The sequence below is a fragment of the Dreissena polymorpha genome, chromosome 1 (genome assembly GCF_020536995.1).
Source record: "Dreissena polymorpha isolate Duluth1 chromosome 1, UMN_Dpol_1.0, whole genome shotgun sequence".
NCBI lineage: Eukaryota > Metazoa > Mollusca > Bivalvia > Myida > Dreissenidae > Dreissena > Dreissena polymorpha.
This window is the reverse complement of record NC_068355.1, coordinates 112,503,628-112,519,926: the sequence shown is the minus strand read 5'-3', so window position 1 is coordinate 112,519,926 and position 16,299 is coordinate 112,503,628. Positions and strand designations below refer to the sequence as shown.

Sequence of the window (16,299 nt, the reverse complement as noted above, 5' to 3'; positions counted from 1 at the left end):
TAAATATTAATAACTGAGTGTTAAAATGAAATAATGTGTATATATGTAAAGATGATTTCACACAAAAACACAAAATGACGATGAGTGGTTACCACCTGTGGTGAAAGGCTTCTAATTGACTGTTTACATCCCAGATATATAGATACAAGCCAATTGAATAAACATTAATTCATCGGTCTGCATTTCTCATTAGAATTCCATGAACAAACACATCCGTTTCTACATTCTGAGGATAGTTTGCAACAATTGGGAGCAGTTTAATATACTGTTATGGCTGCACATGGGGAAATGCAGGAAATGTCAGGAAATTCTTCCAATCTGTTGAATAACAATGGCATCTGCTTCTAAATCAGCAAATCTATCACCAGCTTGTTTGTTTATTCAAGCTCTAGATCTGTTTTCAAAAAAGTCTTAGTTTAGGAATTTACTTGCATGGCTTGGTGAATCAAGATTGACACAAGTTCTGATATTTTGTAAACAAAATAACCATTGATAGCAGATATGCAAAGAATTAGGCGTATTCATTTGCTAGTTGGAATTTGAGTAAACAAACAAGAAACATTAATAATTTGACAATAAATTTCCTCTATGAATGTCATTGGGGTTAAATATATAATTAGGTAACATCATTGTGAGAGAAACACATACAATAAACACTGGCATGGCTAATGCTTCCTGTGTCTTGTAAAAGATAAATGAATACAACATCATTTGTACAAACAGTTCTTAAACTACAACAAGAGTGTCAAATGTCACAAGATACGCCCGTTTCGAGGTTTTGGACAACTTGATAACTTTTACAATTTGAGTGGAAAAATTATATATTTTTTTTAATTAAGCAGCACATAACTTTACCATTTGAGTTGCAAAATGATATAAAATACCCGTAAATAAAATGATGACTGTCAATTTCCTCAAAATCATGGAAAGCACAAACGAAAACTGGCGAAACAAGTGTAGAATGATATTACAACTAATGGACTAGGGTAAAAGACACAATGGTGTTTTAAACGCACTAAGTTACCCTGTGACCTATTTTTTGACCCGGCATGACCCATATTTAAACTTAACCTATATATGATATAGACACAACTTCTGACCAAATTTGGTAAAGATCGGATGAAAACTACTTCAATTAGAGAGCAGATACCATGCAAAATCCTTGAAATGCACTAAGTTATGAATTGTTTATATAGTGATTCTAAGTAATACAAATTAGTTATGAGAACTTTCTATGCTACATCATCTGCGACATTTTTTCACAAGAAATTAATCTCCCTTGCAATGTCAATTTTAAGGCTTCCTAAAGCATGCAAATTTTAAATGTGGACAGCAAATTAGAATCCACGCCTCAAGAAAACACCATACTTTCCAGATTGAGATTTGACACAATTGCTAAAAATGTTATACTTACCGCCGATAAACTTGTGGAAAAGGCAACATATTTTAAAGACCAAATAATAATTAATAGTTTCATTATTATTCATGGTTATATATCTATAAAATTATTGTGATGTAACATCTTTATGAAAAATAACCACAACTCAAGTGGAACAAGCAAATTTGTTGAATTGATATCCCCCGCCAATATGCTTCTGGACACAAAAGTGTGATATTTGACACTCAAAAAAGCATTTTTCAAGATACAAAGGGCCATAACTCCGTTATTAACAGATGGTGTACAATGCCATTTGGTGTGAATCATCCTCTTATTCATATATATACTCATTCCCCAGTGTCAATGAAATCCGCCAAAGCACTTCCAAGACATGGCTTTGGACGGACGGAAAGACGGACGGACGGAAAGACGAACGGACAACGCCAAAACAATATCCCTCCCCCTATAGCGGGGGACAATAAAGGCTCCTGGGAATGAGAAAAAAAAACACCATAAAGTGGTATCCTGTATAATACGGATACAATTTGGGAGAAAATCCCACACTGTTGTAGTCAGCATTGATGATTTACTTAACGACAGGCAAGGAATTAACTTTAAGAAAGAATAAAGTCCCTTTCAAATTCAAATGCAAAGTGTGGGGAGAAAATGTCTCAACACTCATTCATTACAATACTACCACATGAATCCAAACACATCAGGCAAACATAATTAAACCCTGAAAACTTAAAAACTGTCCGTTTAGTGCCAAAATGTGCTATTGGCATACATGTAAACATTCCAGATAACTCTTTCTTGCCTTCATCGGACTGGCATTTTCAAAACAGGTGCATGTGCACTGTTTCTTTCCATTAGCATTCTTCTCATACACTAATTGACACATTTTAGCATTTTTGTAGCAGATGGCAACCCCTGATTAAATAATGCAAAGAGAGACTGCTGTTGATATTATTAGGCGTAAAATTGAGTTGGCTAGCTAAAACCTATTAATTTCAGCTTGAAGTTAGTTTAAACTATTTAATGAAGCCTGATTATTCCTAAAGGCTTTTTCAGACACACTCTGGTCTTCTGTAAATAACCAGTACTTGGTACAGAGTGGATGATGAGCTATGGTTATTAAACTCTTTCAGTGCTGGAACCGAATTTTGAAGGCCTTTGCAAACAGTTTGGATCCAGATGAGATGCCACAGAACGTGGCGTCTCATCAGGATCCAAACTGTTTGCTATTCTTATAGTATTCTTTGAAAAAAATCGAAGAAAATGCTAATTTTAGAAATTCAGCAGACAACATTTTAGCAGACGACAAATTTCCCAGCATGCAAAGGGTTAAATGATACTAGTTAGTAGTATCTAAGGGTTAATGACAAATTTACACTACCAATGAACTTTTATAATACCCCTAAAAGATCAATTTGACAAATAATAATGCAGTTTCATCATTTGGATTTACAGCGTAAACATATGATTCTCACTCTGGAAAAACAGGAATACTGTGAAACCATTATTATTCGTCGGGCATTACCGGTAATTTTCGACTATTTCATTTAAGTGAACAGATCATTGACAAATTCAATATCTTACAAATAATTATGTTTAATGTTTAAACAAAATCACTACTAAGTTACCGTTGGCATTAGACATAAAAATCCAACTTAATCCACGCATACATACATCGGCTGTCACATAATCAAGATAAATCTGGTTTTGACTTAAAGAGGTGTACAATATACAGTGTACTTAATTGCTGACACATGACAATGCTGTAAAACGCGAATGCAGTAAAGCTGTATTGAATGCGTTGACTTTGTTTAAGAAGAATAGTTAATTTTAGCGCTAATTGTTTTTCAACTGAATTTCTAAGGGCATGTATTGTGTTTTTCAGAGGTATTGCAGATTATACAGCCATCATGGTGTGGAATCGGATCAATAATAATAAACGAAATCAAAAGATAGCAATGTGTGATCAACACCTGCCTGAAAAAGATTCTGCGCATTTATTACAAATTAATAAAGAACACATTGATTTGTGTTTGGTTGTTTGCATTTAACAGTGATTTTGTAAACGGCATACAATGATAACTTTAAAAGGGTCCATTACTATCACCTGATAACAAAATATAAGTTAATTGGCATATGGCAAACAAGCCCCACCTCCTGCAAGTGACCCTCAAGTACCCTCCCCCTTACCCCACCACAATTTGAATAGCACACACAAAATTGGATATTGAATTACAAATTGTATCTTAATTATATTTTTTCAAAATAAGTAAAAGGCGAATTTAAGTGCTGATAAAATAGTAATGTTATTAAACAAGAGCAACGCATAGCGGGTGCCAACGCTCAGCTGTGGGTGCAGTTTTGAATAAATGAAAGCTTGTCAGAAGAATATTAGAGGTCACAGTGACCTTGACCTTTGACCTAGTGACCCAAAAATGGTAGTGGCCTGTAGAACTCATCAAGGTGCAGCTACAATATTTTATATGGAAGCACTTTGATTTTAGAGCCGATGCTTAAGGTTTTAGCACAACGCGGACGGCAGACAATACTTCGGGTTGCTCCGAAAACAGCCGAGCTAAAAATGACATTTCGTGCTGACAAGTAAATGCATTAATAAAGTGCCGTCCCAGAATATCCTGTGCGGCTCATATACCACAATTTGGCCAAGGATGCAAAGTTTCATTGCCTGGTGAGTCCATGTGACACAGCCAATGTGTAAAAACTTACTGAAAATGTCCATGTATAATTGTATATAATTGTATACAGTAAACGCATTTGTATGTTATACAGACAACATTTTTTAACCCTTTCCCACTCAGAAGCAAAGTAAAAATGGCTATGTGCAAACAGCATAAAACCAGGTTTTATGCTGTTCGCTGCACATCAGTATCTAAGGGTTGGAAATGAAGCTTTTAAACTTGAATTTAATAAGAAAGCTATTTAATTAAATTAAACTTTTTAAGGGACTAGAAATGCGTAAAAATACGTTTCTAAGAGATAAAGGGCTATGCGAAGTTTACCTAGAATAAACAATTTGAAATAATTACATTCAGATAGTTTACTAATTATTTCGATCAAACATAAATATATGAGAAACAACATTTAGATATAAGAACTTGCTGAGTCTTTGCAAAGCGAAAGTGTAACCATGGCAGCCACAGAGCAAAATATTCCAAATTACAAATAAAATGTTTTTGATAATGGGAACTATACTTACATATAAAGGAGGTGTTTTAATTATTTATTGACACTACAACATAGCCATATGTGTTTGGGAAGGAATTATAGACACAAAGTGAAAATGAGAAAATTTAGTAAATACATAAAAATAATCAAACATTCAAGTCAAATATTGTGTAATGAAAAAGTAACATTTATGCAAAATAAAGTGTTTGTTTTGTTCAACAATAAGGTGAAGTGACTGTGTTGTTATTTTCCACAAAATCATTATTGTATTAAATCTATGATTTTCAAAGTAACCTTTTCATAAAGGGAATACATTTAAATTCTTAAATAATATTGTATTCGTTTTAGAATAATTTTGAAATGCCACTTCAATAGAACTAGCTTCACACAAAAATACTTTACAAAAGAACTGAATTTGTTTCCAGCTCAACTTGTAATTGCCATTCCTAACTTTTTGCCACTACTTTGATGTGAAAAAAATGAAAACATTTTCTTTCATGTCAATTGAATAACTCAATAAGCAATAAGGGAATCTATTAAGACCAGTTAGCTTGGAAGCAAGGAACGAGAGCTTTATGGCTGAAATGAAACATTTCGTTCAAACATGACTAGATGAACATAAACTAATCCTTTGTTGATTTTTTTCCATTTTCTCTGTCTAAGAAAGGATTCTAGAAGGATTTACTGTATTGTTGTTTACAGATTGGCACAATGACAATGATTAAAAAGAAATGCCAAAGAATCAAAACAAGAAATGTATTATATTCAAAGAAGCAAAATAACGTGCATGACTAAGAATAATATGTAAGTAATTGATGTGTTCATGGATAATGATCATAAATACATTAATACATTAAGCATAACGCATATGTTATAAGCATAAAGCATATGTAATGCTTTTCATAGATAAATTGGCTAAAATGTTTATAGCTTAAAGCATTTTGTCCATGCAGCTAACTTTGAACGCCTTGATGCGTTGAAATTGCTCCCAAAGTACCAGATTCCAATTCTGCAGAAGGCAAGACATTTTATTGTCCACTACCGGTGAAACCTGAGGGGACTTATGGTTTGCGCTCTGTCCGTCAGTCAGTCAGTCTTCCAGTCAGTCAGTCTGTCAGTCTGTCTGTCACACTTTTCTGGATCCTGCAATAACTTTAAAAGTTCTTCATATTTTTTCATGAAACTTGAAACATGGATAGATGACAAAATGGAGATTATGCACACCATTTCATTTTGTTCCTTTGTCAAGAATTCTGGTTGCTATGGCAACAAATATATTTAAAAAAATATATAAAAAAATCTGACAATGGTGGAGTTTCACCGGTAGGGGACAATATTGCTTGGCCATCTCTTGTTAATATTGAGTTACATTATTATCATTTCAGTACATTCAAAGTATTATTGTTTAGTAAGAAAACACATTTCTTTAATTAACCTCATAATGTGTAAACATGTCACTTTCATATTTACATCAAAAAGCATGCAAACAGAGTATGAAAGCACAGGTGGTTTCTCTTTAAAGATTATCTGTAGAGATGAAAAGACAATAATAGATTCAGACTACAACATTGGCCAATTGTTTCCTACTGTATATATTTATGCCCCCTTTGAAGAAGAGTGGGTATATTGTTTTGCACATGTCGGTCGGTGGGTCGGTCGGCCTGTTGGTCGGTCCGTCCACCAAATGGTTTCTGGATGATAACTCAAGAACGCTTAGGCCTGGGACCAGGAAAGTTCATAGGTACATTGATCAGGACTGGTAGATGACCCCTATTGATTTTCAGGTAACTAGGTCAAAGGTTAAGGTCAGTGACTCAAAACAGTAAAATAGGGTACTTACTAGAAAAATAGCTTCCGCTCATTTATGTACTAAAGATCTTATTTTTCAACTTCTTTCTGTAACTAACTGCTTCCATTATACGTAATTGATAAACATATGTACACTTTTGACTTGTCTTTATTTAATACATGTATCTCAAAAATATCTGGTTGAAGTTTATGACAAATAAATAACAGACTCTCTTCAGCAACTCCATGAGTCACGCGAGCAATTCTTCTTTAAATTGTCAATAATACTCTAACGTATTCACACAATGGCTGCCACTACAACTGACAGGCCATTTTAGGGGCATGCGTGTTTTACAAACAGCCCTAGTTATTGCATAGTTATGGAGCTTTGGGCCCTGTGATGCCTTATGAAACAAAGATGGCGTTATAAATTCCATAAATAATGGGGCCTTTAAGAGAACCCATTCCCAATGAAAAAAAGAATATATTTTTCAAATGGGTCCTACAAAAACTACATTGAAGGTTTGAAAAAAACAACAGTGTCAATATTCAATTTATCTCCCAATTACTTGAACCTTGAAATTAATATTGAAATCACTTTTAATCTTAATTTGAAAGTATCTGTTAGCAAAAAAACAACAATAATTTCCCAATTTTAAGGATACAACGTCAATTTTCGCAATCCGAAGGGACCCGGCCCAATTCCAAAAATGGTGAAAAAAGCACTAATGGGAAATTTACCTTTTAAAAACTGATAATGAAACCAAAAACAAACAGATATAAACAAGAGATGTGTTTGTCAGAAACACAATGCCCCCTGTTGTGCCGCTTTGAAGCCATATATTATACCTTTGACCTTGGAGGATGACCTTGACCTTTCACCCTTCAAAATGTGCAGCTCCATGAGATACACATGCATGCCAAATATCAAGTTGCTATCTTCAATAATGCAAAAGTTATTGCAAAACTTTAACCTAGGCTAAGTTTTGGGACACACACATTGAATAAGACAGACAGGCCAAAAAAACAATGTGCCCCCGATCTTTCCATCCTGGGGCATAAAAAAACTTTTAAACAGGGTTCTCAATAAGAGCCGGCCGCCGGCCAAATCGGCCGTTTGAAATAAGATTTTGGCCGGATAAAATCGCTCAGATTCGGAAAATCAGCAATTGACTTTTAGTGTCTTTTCAGTAATTTTGCTCCTTTTTGCTATTAAGCAAAGACGTCGCTTGATTATCTCCCTTAACGCATTACAACAACAATGAAAAGGTGCAAATTGGTTCGGTCAAACAGCAGTCAAAACTTTTGACGTTCTTTTCATCACATGATGTGTTTTTATTCCTGATTGCTTGTGTTTTTTGTGTTAATGAAAAATTTTGTTGTTGTGAAAGTTTTTTTTTAAATTCAGTTACGTTTCAAACTAGAAGTGTCAGGCAAAATGTGCATGGTAGACGGACAATTAGGCCTTTCCTGCCCATTCCTGTAGGGCCGAATTTCGGCCCCATTCCCAATCCAAAATCGAAGTTTTTTCCTAATCAAAATCGTAAAAATTTACCCTAAAAATCGAATGCAATTACGTATCCGAAAGTCGTATTTACCCGAAATATGATACACTTTATTTGTGAAAAATCGTTTTTTAAATGACTTAGGGATAACCCTTGTTGGGATCTAACTTTTGTTAGTTAAAAAAGCTAAAATTCATAATATGCACAAACAATGCTCAAATTTAAGTGCCTGGTGTACCATCAAAATAGCCATATAACGGCCCAAAATGCAGGAAACCAAGTGCTCAATTTCAAAATTTTTATGGGGAGCATGCCCCCAGACCCCCAGAAGGCCTGTTGGATTCACATTTTGGCCTGTTGGCTCAAAAGTTATTGAAAACCCTGTTTAAATGATAAGTCCATCATTTTAGAACAGATTTGGGCAAAACTTATTTATTGGAGCATTTTGGACATAATTTAAAAGAGTCTGGACAAAAGTTTGCGAATCTGTGCATACACTTAGAAGCTGCATGTTTCCTCCACATGCAGACACAAATAGACATTGCTAATCTAAAATATTTTCATCCAGAATTTGTTTATTAAAAACGCGAAAACAATCCTTACCTTGGTCCACTCAGCTCTTCTTTGACATGTTTGTTCTCAGGCAGACTGTCGTGGACTATTTGTTCTATCTCCAGGCTGGTCCGTGTTATGTGACAATCCAGCTGCTCATCAGCCTGGATATATGGAGAAATCAGTCAAACCCAGTAAATACCTGACATATATCTTTAATTTGCCTAAATAATACTTTTAATAAGTCAAATTTATTTAATGAGCATTTTATGTTAATTTTATTTTTATGTTCCTCTTAACAGATATTAATTTATCGTGAACTTTTAAACAGACAAAAGGCAACAGAAAACATGTTTTGTTTATTATTTAATAAATTGTATTATAGTTCACCAGTCAATGTAAGTCAAACTGTATAACATTACTATCCAATCATGTTTACATTAAATACAAGCCACTGGTAAATTATACAAATGAAGCTGTCAGGTTAGTTTAACCATGAGTAATCAGGTGATATTGGTTGAAATTTTGTCATGTTTGTCCACAAACATGTTTTTGTCAAAACCATTAGCATTTTGAGACAATTGTACATCAATACGTGTACAATTAGGCGGTTTACAAAAGCAACATTTACTTGATATAACCATATAACAAGCAACTTTGTCTAAGGGAGGTAACCACCTTTATCCAGACATCAGTACTGAGGTAGGAGAATGGTTCTGGAGGATTGTCTCCCTTCGTTACACCACACTGAGTGTAATCTATTGTGTTTTTGTCAAGTCTTGGAGGAGTTCCTGAAAAATAAACAAACATACCAAGAGTTCAGCGTAAAACTTTTGGAACTGCATCACATTCTCTATAAGGTACAATTGTTTTTAGCTCGACCCTCATAATTAAGGCTATGCAATTTTTATGAATTTTCAATTAGTGTTCATAAGTTGACAAATGATCAGTGCTCCAGCTAGGATTTAAAAAGGGCAGGGGGGCTTTTTTGTCAAAAGGGCACTTTCGACGTGCAGTATTTTGTCAAAAGGGCACTTTCATGCTTCCTGTTGCATGTTAATTTATATGTTATTAATATTGCTAGAATATATTATTCCCATTATTATTGAACCATTTAACTATAATGTGTACAATGAGAAATTATTTAATTACTTGTAATGTAATAAGAGATTAATGAATTATATGTAAAAAAAAAATATATATATATATTTTAAGGGCAGGGGGGCCCTAGGAAGGGCAGGGCAGAGGTTCGGGAGGGCAGGGCGCCCTCAAATTTAGGCCTAGCTGGAGCACTGAATGATACTAAATAATCAGAAACTGTATTAAGCTATAATGCAATTTTATGTGATTGTTTGATGAAATTGCAAGCAAATTGCATCCAGATAATGAGTTGTTGTTTGCTTTAATATTCAATTAAGGCAGGTAAAAATTACATGTTAGACATCTAAATTATGTGTGGGAAATAAAACGTCACTTTGAATGCATGTGTACAAAATATCTTATAACATTCATACCATTTTTTACTACCAGTATAAAATGCTCAAACAAATTGAAAAACTTTTTTCCAAAACATATGCAAACTTGCAAATATTTGAAAATACATTTGATTTAAGCCATTTATGCCTAGCGTCTAAAAAAAAGGCCTTGGCAAACAGCGTAGACCCAGATGAGACGCCGCATGATGGCTCTGCGCTGTTTGCTTAAAGGAATTTCTGTAAGAAAGTTTCTAAATATAGAAATAAATATACTAGACATCCCTAATTTTGGAAATAAATAGATCCAATTTAGAATGATGGGAGAGTCCACTAGGCATAAATGGGTTAATTGCTGAGGCAGAGGTGTATGGCACATACATCGAACATATTTAGTTTTTACAGAAATCTAAATAACTTAACCTCGCAGTGCTTTTTGTCTATTTTTATTTTATAGCCTGCACCTTTTTTATTGTGAAAAAGGGCACGATAGACCATGAAATACATTAAACATTATCAATATGATTATAAATAACAGTATACAAATTGTTTATAAGTGCATTTCTAACTGTTTAAAAAATTTTTTTTTTAAGTACTAGGGAATTAAATTGCTGTACAATAAACTCAAAAAACCATTTAATGAGTTAAGATGAAAAGTTTGGAATATTTTGGGGGACAAATTTTGGTCAGAGTTTTTGCGATTGGGAAACAGCCTGTATAAAGAGGCAGTAATTTTGGGCAAAAAAATTACTGCCTTGTCTAACATATTTTCTTCAATATTTGGAACCAGTTAGTCTAGTATTATCATTAAAATATTTCAATAAGATTCATACAAAAATATCAGTAAAACAGATGATGTTCCCAGAATAATGTGCTTTGTCAATAGGTATATTGATTGTTAACAGGGGACCATGAAAATAATAAATTTCTTCAACATGACTGTGAAAAAAACCATAAAGACCACATAAACAATATCACCAAATAAACACACTTTGGTTGTTGGATGTCTGTGACCAGGCATTATCTTCTCACATATCATTTACATGGAAATAACCTGAAAATGACAGGCTTTATACTTGTCTCACTGAGGTAAACATTTGTGCCAGGTTATTTTTAAATCAGTAGTTAATAGTAAACAGACAAGTACAGTCAAGTTACCATTACCGGATCATTACCAATAGCGGATCACTTTTGATGTTCAAGACTGCGTATCGCGATAAATAGTTGACATTTTTAGATGATATTTTGCACAAAGCATCTTCAAGGCCTGTTCTTTAAATCGCATCGATTGAGTCGTAATCATAGCTACTCTTTGTCAAACATTTCGGTATGTTTTGCTGACATGCATATACGACTTTGTTGACTTCCGTCTCGTTTCCAAATGGAGGTTGAACATTTTTCGCGGCCACATGCTATAACTCTGTTGGAACGTAAGAAGTTTACGCATTAATTTAAAGGCCATTTAGTAGTCTTTCTGCCTACAAAAGTCCATTTCAGTTTTGATTTGTGTTTAAGATTTTGCAACACCTTAAATGAAATGAAGAATTAGGGCAATAACGGATCAAGCGTGATAATATGCGTATTGATAATATATATTATATTAAAATTTATGCAAATCTTGTTGATTCTTACAATAATGATCTCAATCTTAAGGTTTTATTTATGTTCTATGTTCAATATCGATGATTAGATATGATTCAAACAATTTGCATGGTTTATATGATGCCCTTATCTTTTGGATCTTTTTAGGATTTTCAACAGCTATTTCACACAAGAACACCATGCGTAAGTGTGGATACAAGAATAGATCACATATAGAAAACAATTAATAACAAAAAATGAATATAATTTATAACTGGCAATGTAACTTGATCATTGTAAACAACACATTTCATGTTTACACAGTTCAAATAGCGTGTTAGATGCCCCCCTGAGTGGTTTCAGTCACGTGATCCGTAATGGCTACAACTGATCTGTTAATGCATGAATTATGCGGCGAAAAAAATGTATCACAAATACATTTTGCCTGCATTTAAAAATTAGATTATGTGCTGAATAAGTAAGCAAAGGTAATATTTAATCAAACTGGTATAAAAGTAGTCTTAAAACAGTTATTGCTTTTCACCAGAACAACTTAATTACGCTACTGATCCGGTAATGGTAACTTGACTGTATATTAACCCTATACCACTCAGATATGTATTTTGACACATTTGTAGTCCCTTAGAAAGTTACATTTAATTATAGATCTTTCTTACTAAATTCAAGTTTTAAAGGCTTCATTTCCAACCCTTAGTTGAGCAGCAAACAGCATAAAACCTGAACAGACTCGCAGACTGTCCTGGTTTTATGCTGAATGCAAAAGCCATTTTCATTTTGCTTTTTATGGGGGAAAGAGTTAAGGGTAAATCATACTATTTGATGTGTAGATGTGTCCTTAACCTTTGACATAGAGTCCTAATTCATGAGCAGTACACCAAAACGCACGTCACACATCAGCTCACCGTACAGTAAATTGTTGTGCAAAGTAAGGAAAATCTCAAGCAAGCATTTTTCCTCAAATCAAATTAATAAAGTTTGTAGTGGAAAACAGTATCATTTCAAATTCGTTTTATTTATATATTTTCCCAATTTAAAGATTTCCTAAATGCTGCTGATGTTTTATACAGGTATCTTCTGCAAATAAAATCAGATACTAACTATAAACTTCTGTATGTTTCCAATGCAATTCAGTGATTCTTATATACTGTTAGTGCAGGAATGGTGACCATGCAGATGAATCATACTGAATCATAAATATGTATTTCTTGCAAAGAAATGAAGAACATGAGAGAAAAAAGGACATCATAAACAATTGATATTTAAGTGATTACTTTGTTACAAACTCTAATTCAATTTTACCTCCTTAAGAAACCAATTTAGACCCATTACAGAATTTTTCTAATAACAAATGTATACTTATGTTACTTTAAGACACTTAAATGTCAATTTGCTGTGACTGATGTATGGACACACATCAAGAATGATGGACAACATTTTATGGGGAATTCGTTGTGCAGTCTGAACAGGCTAATAAGGGACACGAGTTTCTGCTTTAGTGGATTTTTTTGTTTATAGGAAGTTTCTTCTTCACCAAAATCCAGTTCAGTCGTAAAGTACCGCCCCAGATTAATTAATGAAGTCTGGAATAACAGTTTACATGCATGTATTAAGCCCCATATTTCCAGAAGGGGCTCTAATACTGACTTGTATTAAGATCTTACCAGTTTTCAGTCTGCCCATGGTAAATCCAGCCTTCTCGAGGCTGCGTGCCAGGCCGATAGCAGGCTCATCCCCTATACGACCAGCCGGACGCACAGACAGCCCGATGTTGATGCAGCCCCGCAGAAACGTTCCGGTAGTTATCACAACTGTCTTGCTTTCTACCATCTCACCTGTGCCTGTGAAAACACAAGGTTTTTCACGGGTATTTTTTTTTAAGGTGACAATGATTTTTTATGATTTATGTGATTTTTTAAATTTATAAAAAAATTCAAAATACAATATCTTATTTGTGAAATGACACAAGTAATACCAGGGCCCTCAATCTATTAAATCCCCCACCTGAAAAGTATCCTTTTTTCCCCTTTTGGGGGGAAAAATTCCCCCTAAAAAAAAAAAATTTTTTTTTTTTTTTTTTAATAGAAAGATGTGTCTCATGATTATTATATCTCAATTCTATTTCAATTTAATCTGTGCAAACATACTAAATTATGAAAAATGCAATGAATATAGCGCAAACATGTACAAATGTAATAATGAGAGAGTAAGTAAAAAATCCCCCAAAAAGGGAAACGCAGCCAAAATTCCCCCTCCTGTTTCCCGCCAAAATTCCCCCTCCTAAGGGCTGCGGACCCCTTCCCCCAAAGCAGTGTGAGGGCGCTGAATACTTTTCATGTTTCTGGTAAATGTCTAGTATTTAACCCTTTGCCTGCTTGAAAATTTGTCGTCTGCTAAAATGTTGTCTGTTGAATTTCTAAAATTAGCAGTTTCTTAGATTTTTTTCAAAGAATACTATCAGAGTAGCAAACAGTTTGCATCCTGATGAGACGCCACGTTCTGTGGCGTCTCATCCGGATCTAAACTGTTTGCAAAGGCCTTCAAAATTTGGTTCAAGCACTGATAGAGTTAAAACTTTGGTATATGTCTTACCTCAAGAATTCTTGCTAATTGGAATGTACGTGTAAACAGCAAAAAAGTAGGAGTTATACATCTAGTGTAATATAGATTTGACTTGCAAATTACGAGGTCGCCATATCATAGTGGATATGGTGTCCAACAAAGAACAAGAAGGTCAGGGGTCTGATCCACACTGCCCCTTCATTAGATGTCCCACAATGAAACAAGTACTGGTTCTAACCTGGATACAAACTAGGGATAATTTAAATATGCCTTTGGCTTTCAATACAATCCAGCTTAAATAAATGAATTTAAACTTGAATTAAACAAGCAAATGTGTTGAATTTATATCCCCCACCAAATAAAGTTTGTAAATAGATGGGTGCAAATCCCTTTAAAGTTGTATTTGTATCTGATGTATAGCCCTGAAAAGTTACACAACAAAAAACAATGAAGGGCAATTTTTTAAGAAATTGAAGGGTTATGGCTCTTGTGCATTGCATTTCTTCTCATTAATATCAATACACCCATGAAGTTTCATGTTGAAATCTTGTATAGTATAGCCCTGAAAAGTTACATCATTCATTCAAAAATACAAAGAGCAATTACTGTTATTTAAGAAAGTGTAGGGTTATGGTTCATGTCAATGGCACATCTCCACATCTTCTCATTGATATCTTTACGCCCATGAAGTTTCATGTTGATATCTTATATATTTAGTTTCAGAGATATAGCCTTGAAAAGTTGTGTGACTGATGTACCAGTTCAGATGGACTGATGGAATGACAGACTGACGGACGGAGGGATGGACACACAGACAGACAACGCCAATTTTATATCCCTCCACCTTTGGTGGGTGATAACTTATCAAAAGAAAATTAATTTCCTGACTTTACTACCATGCACACTGCTGGTGGATCAGCTTACTTAGGATCACTCCCTTACAGATGCTTTTGGTTATAGAGGAAGCACTTTGTTGTGACTCTGTCAATATGAGGTCTTCCACTGCACACTCAGTGACCGTTAAGTTTGAGGTTCCGAGTATTTCTGCCTGCATGTGCCTTTTGTACAGATCCCGATCAATCTGCGCCCTAGGGCCCTGGATTGTAAAGAATTCACAAATACTTCTGTATTAAATGGTGCAACCAGTGCTTTCACCAACAAGTCAGTACGCATGCACAGAAGATCCTGATTGAAAACAATAACAATAAAATAGTCATTATAAAATAACAAAAAAATATATAAAAAATGTGTGTAACTACCTAGTCTCAAACAAGGGACCTTCTGATTACTAGGCTATCGCCTCAACCACTCATCTATCGAGACTGTTGCACTGCATCATGCATTTTATACATAAATAAAAGCAATCCAACTGTAGTCACACCTTATAAAGAAAACAACAGACCCACTTGAAATTATTCAATTGTTTCATATTTGTTACACTTATAATTGTCTCAATTCAAAATGATTATTAGTCATAAAAAGGTGTATCCATTTTAAGTATAAGTAATAAGTGTTCTTTTGCACCCTTATGAACAGTTTTGTTTTAAATTTCAAACTAACAACAAAACATAAGAGAGTTGTCATTCCGTCACTCTGTGAACAGTTCCTTATATACATTTAAAAAAAGGGAAGTTTTAGGAGAAATAAACTTTTACCTATAATGGGCATAGTGGGATACAAGTCTGAAAATTAGACACTGCAAAAATTAGTGAAGAACTTTAAAAAAAATGTTGCTTGACTTCCTAACTGTCAGTTTCATTAAAATTTCGGAAAGCTTTGCATAAGAAAAAACTTCAAAAAAGCTATGTCTGTCGGCAAATAAAACAATATTTCTACTGTGACAATAATTAATTTTTCTCTCAGTCTTTTTGTTTGAAAATTAATGCTCAAAAATAGTATGTCATATTTTTATATTGTGCTAGAGTGCTAATCAACTCCTCTTTTCCTTACCCATACTGCAGGTCCTTTTGTCTTATTAAGAGTTACATAGTTAACTCCAGATATATCTGCAAAGAGAGAAGATAGTAAATAAAAAGCAGAACATTAGTACCATCTTATTACATTTACATGAAAACTGTGTATAAATACATAATTCCTATTAATAGACTGAGTTTTCCATAAATTAATAAAGAAAATCTTAATTGATATGTTGTATGTTTTTAATAAAAAAAACGACTAATACTAATGAATATCATAAAAAGACAAAGAAGAAAAATAAATAAACAAAAATCAAAATAATGAT

General features: G+C 33.9%; 1 protein-coding gene across 4 annotated transcripts in view; it reads right to left on the bottom strand.

The window, feature by feature from the left end:
* LOC127844680 (protein MTO1 homolog, mitochondrial-like) overlaps positions 1-16,299 on the bottom strand; it is a 112,416-nt gene that overhangs the window by 84,815 nt on the left and 11,302 nt on the right. For 3 of the 4 annotated variants that reach the window (XM_052375106.1, XM_052375096.1, XM_052375114.1), the window contains 5 exons: positions 16,008-16,063; positions 14,982-15,153; positions 13,160-13,336; positions 9,103-9,215; positions 8,476-8,588 (listed from right to left, as the gene is read on the bottom strand). In XM_052375106.1, the coding sequence (XP_052231066.1) occupies positions 8,476-8,588; positions 9,103-9,215; positions 13,160-13,336; positions 14,982-15,153; positions 16,008-16,063 (631 nt within the window). The remainder of the gene's footprint in view (positions 1-8,475; positions 8,589-9,102; positions 9,216-13,159; positions 13,337-14,981; positions 15,154-16,007; positions 16,064-16,299) is intronic. The other variant, XM_052375122.1, reaches the window with a different exon arrangement.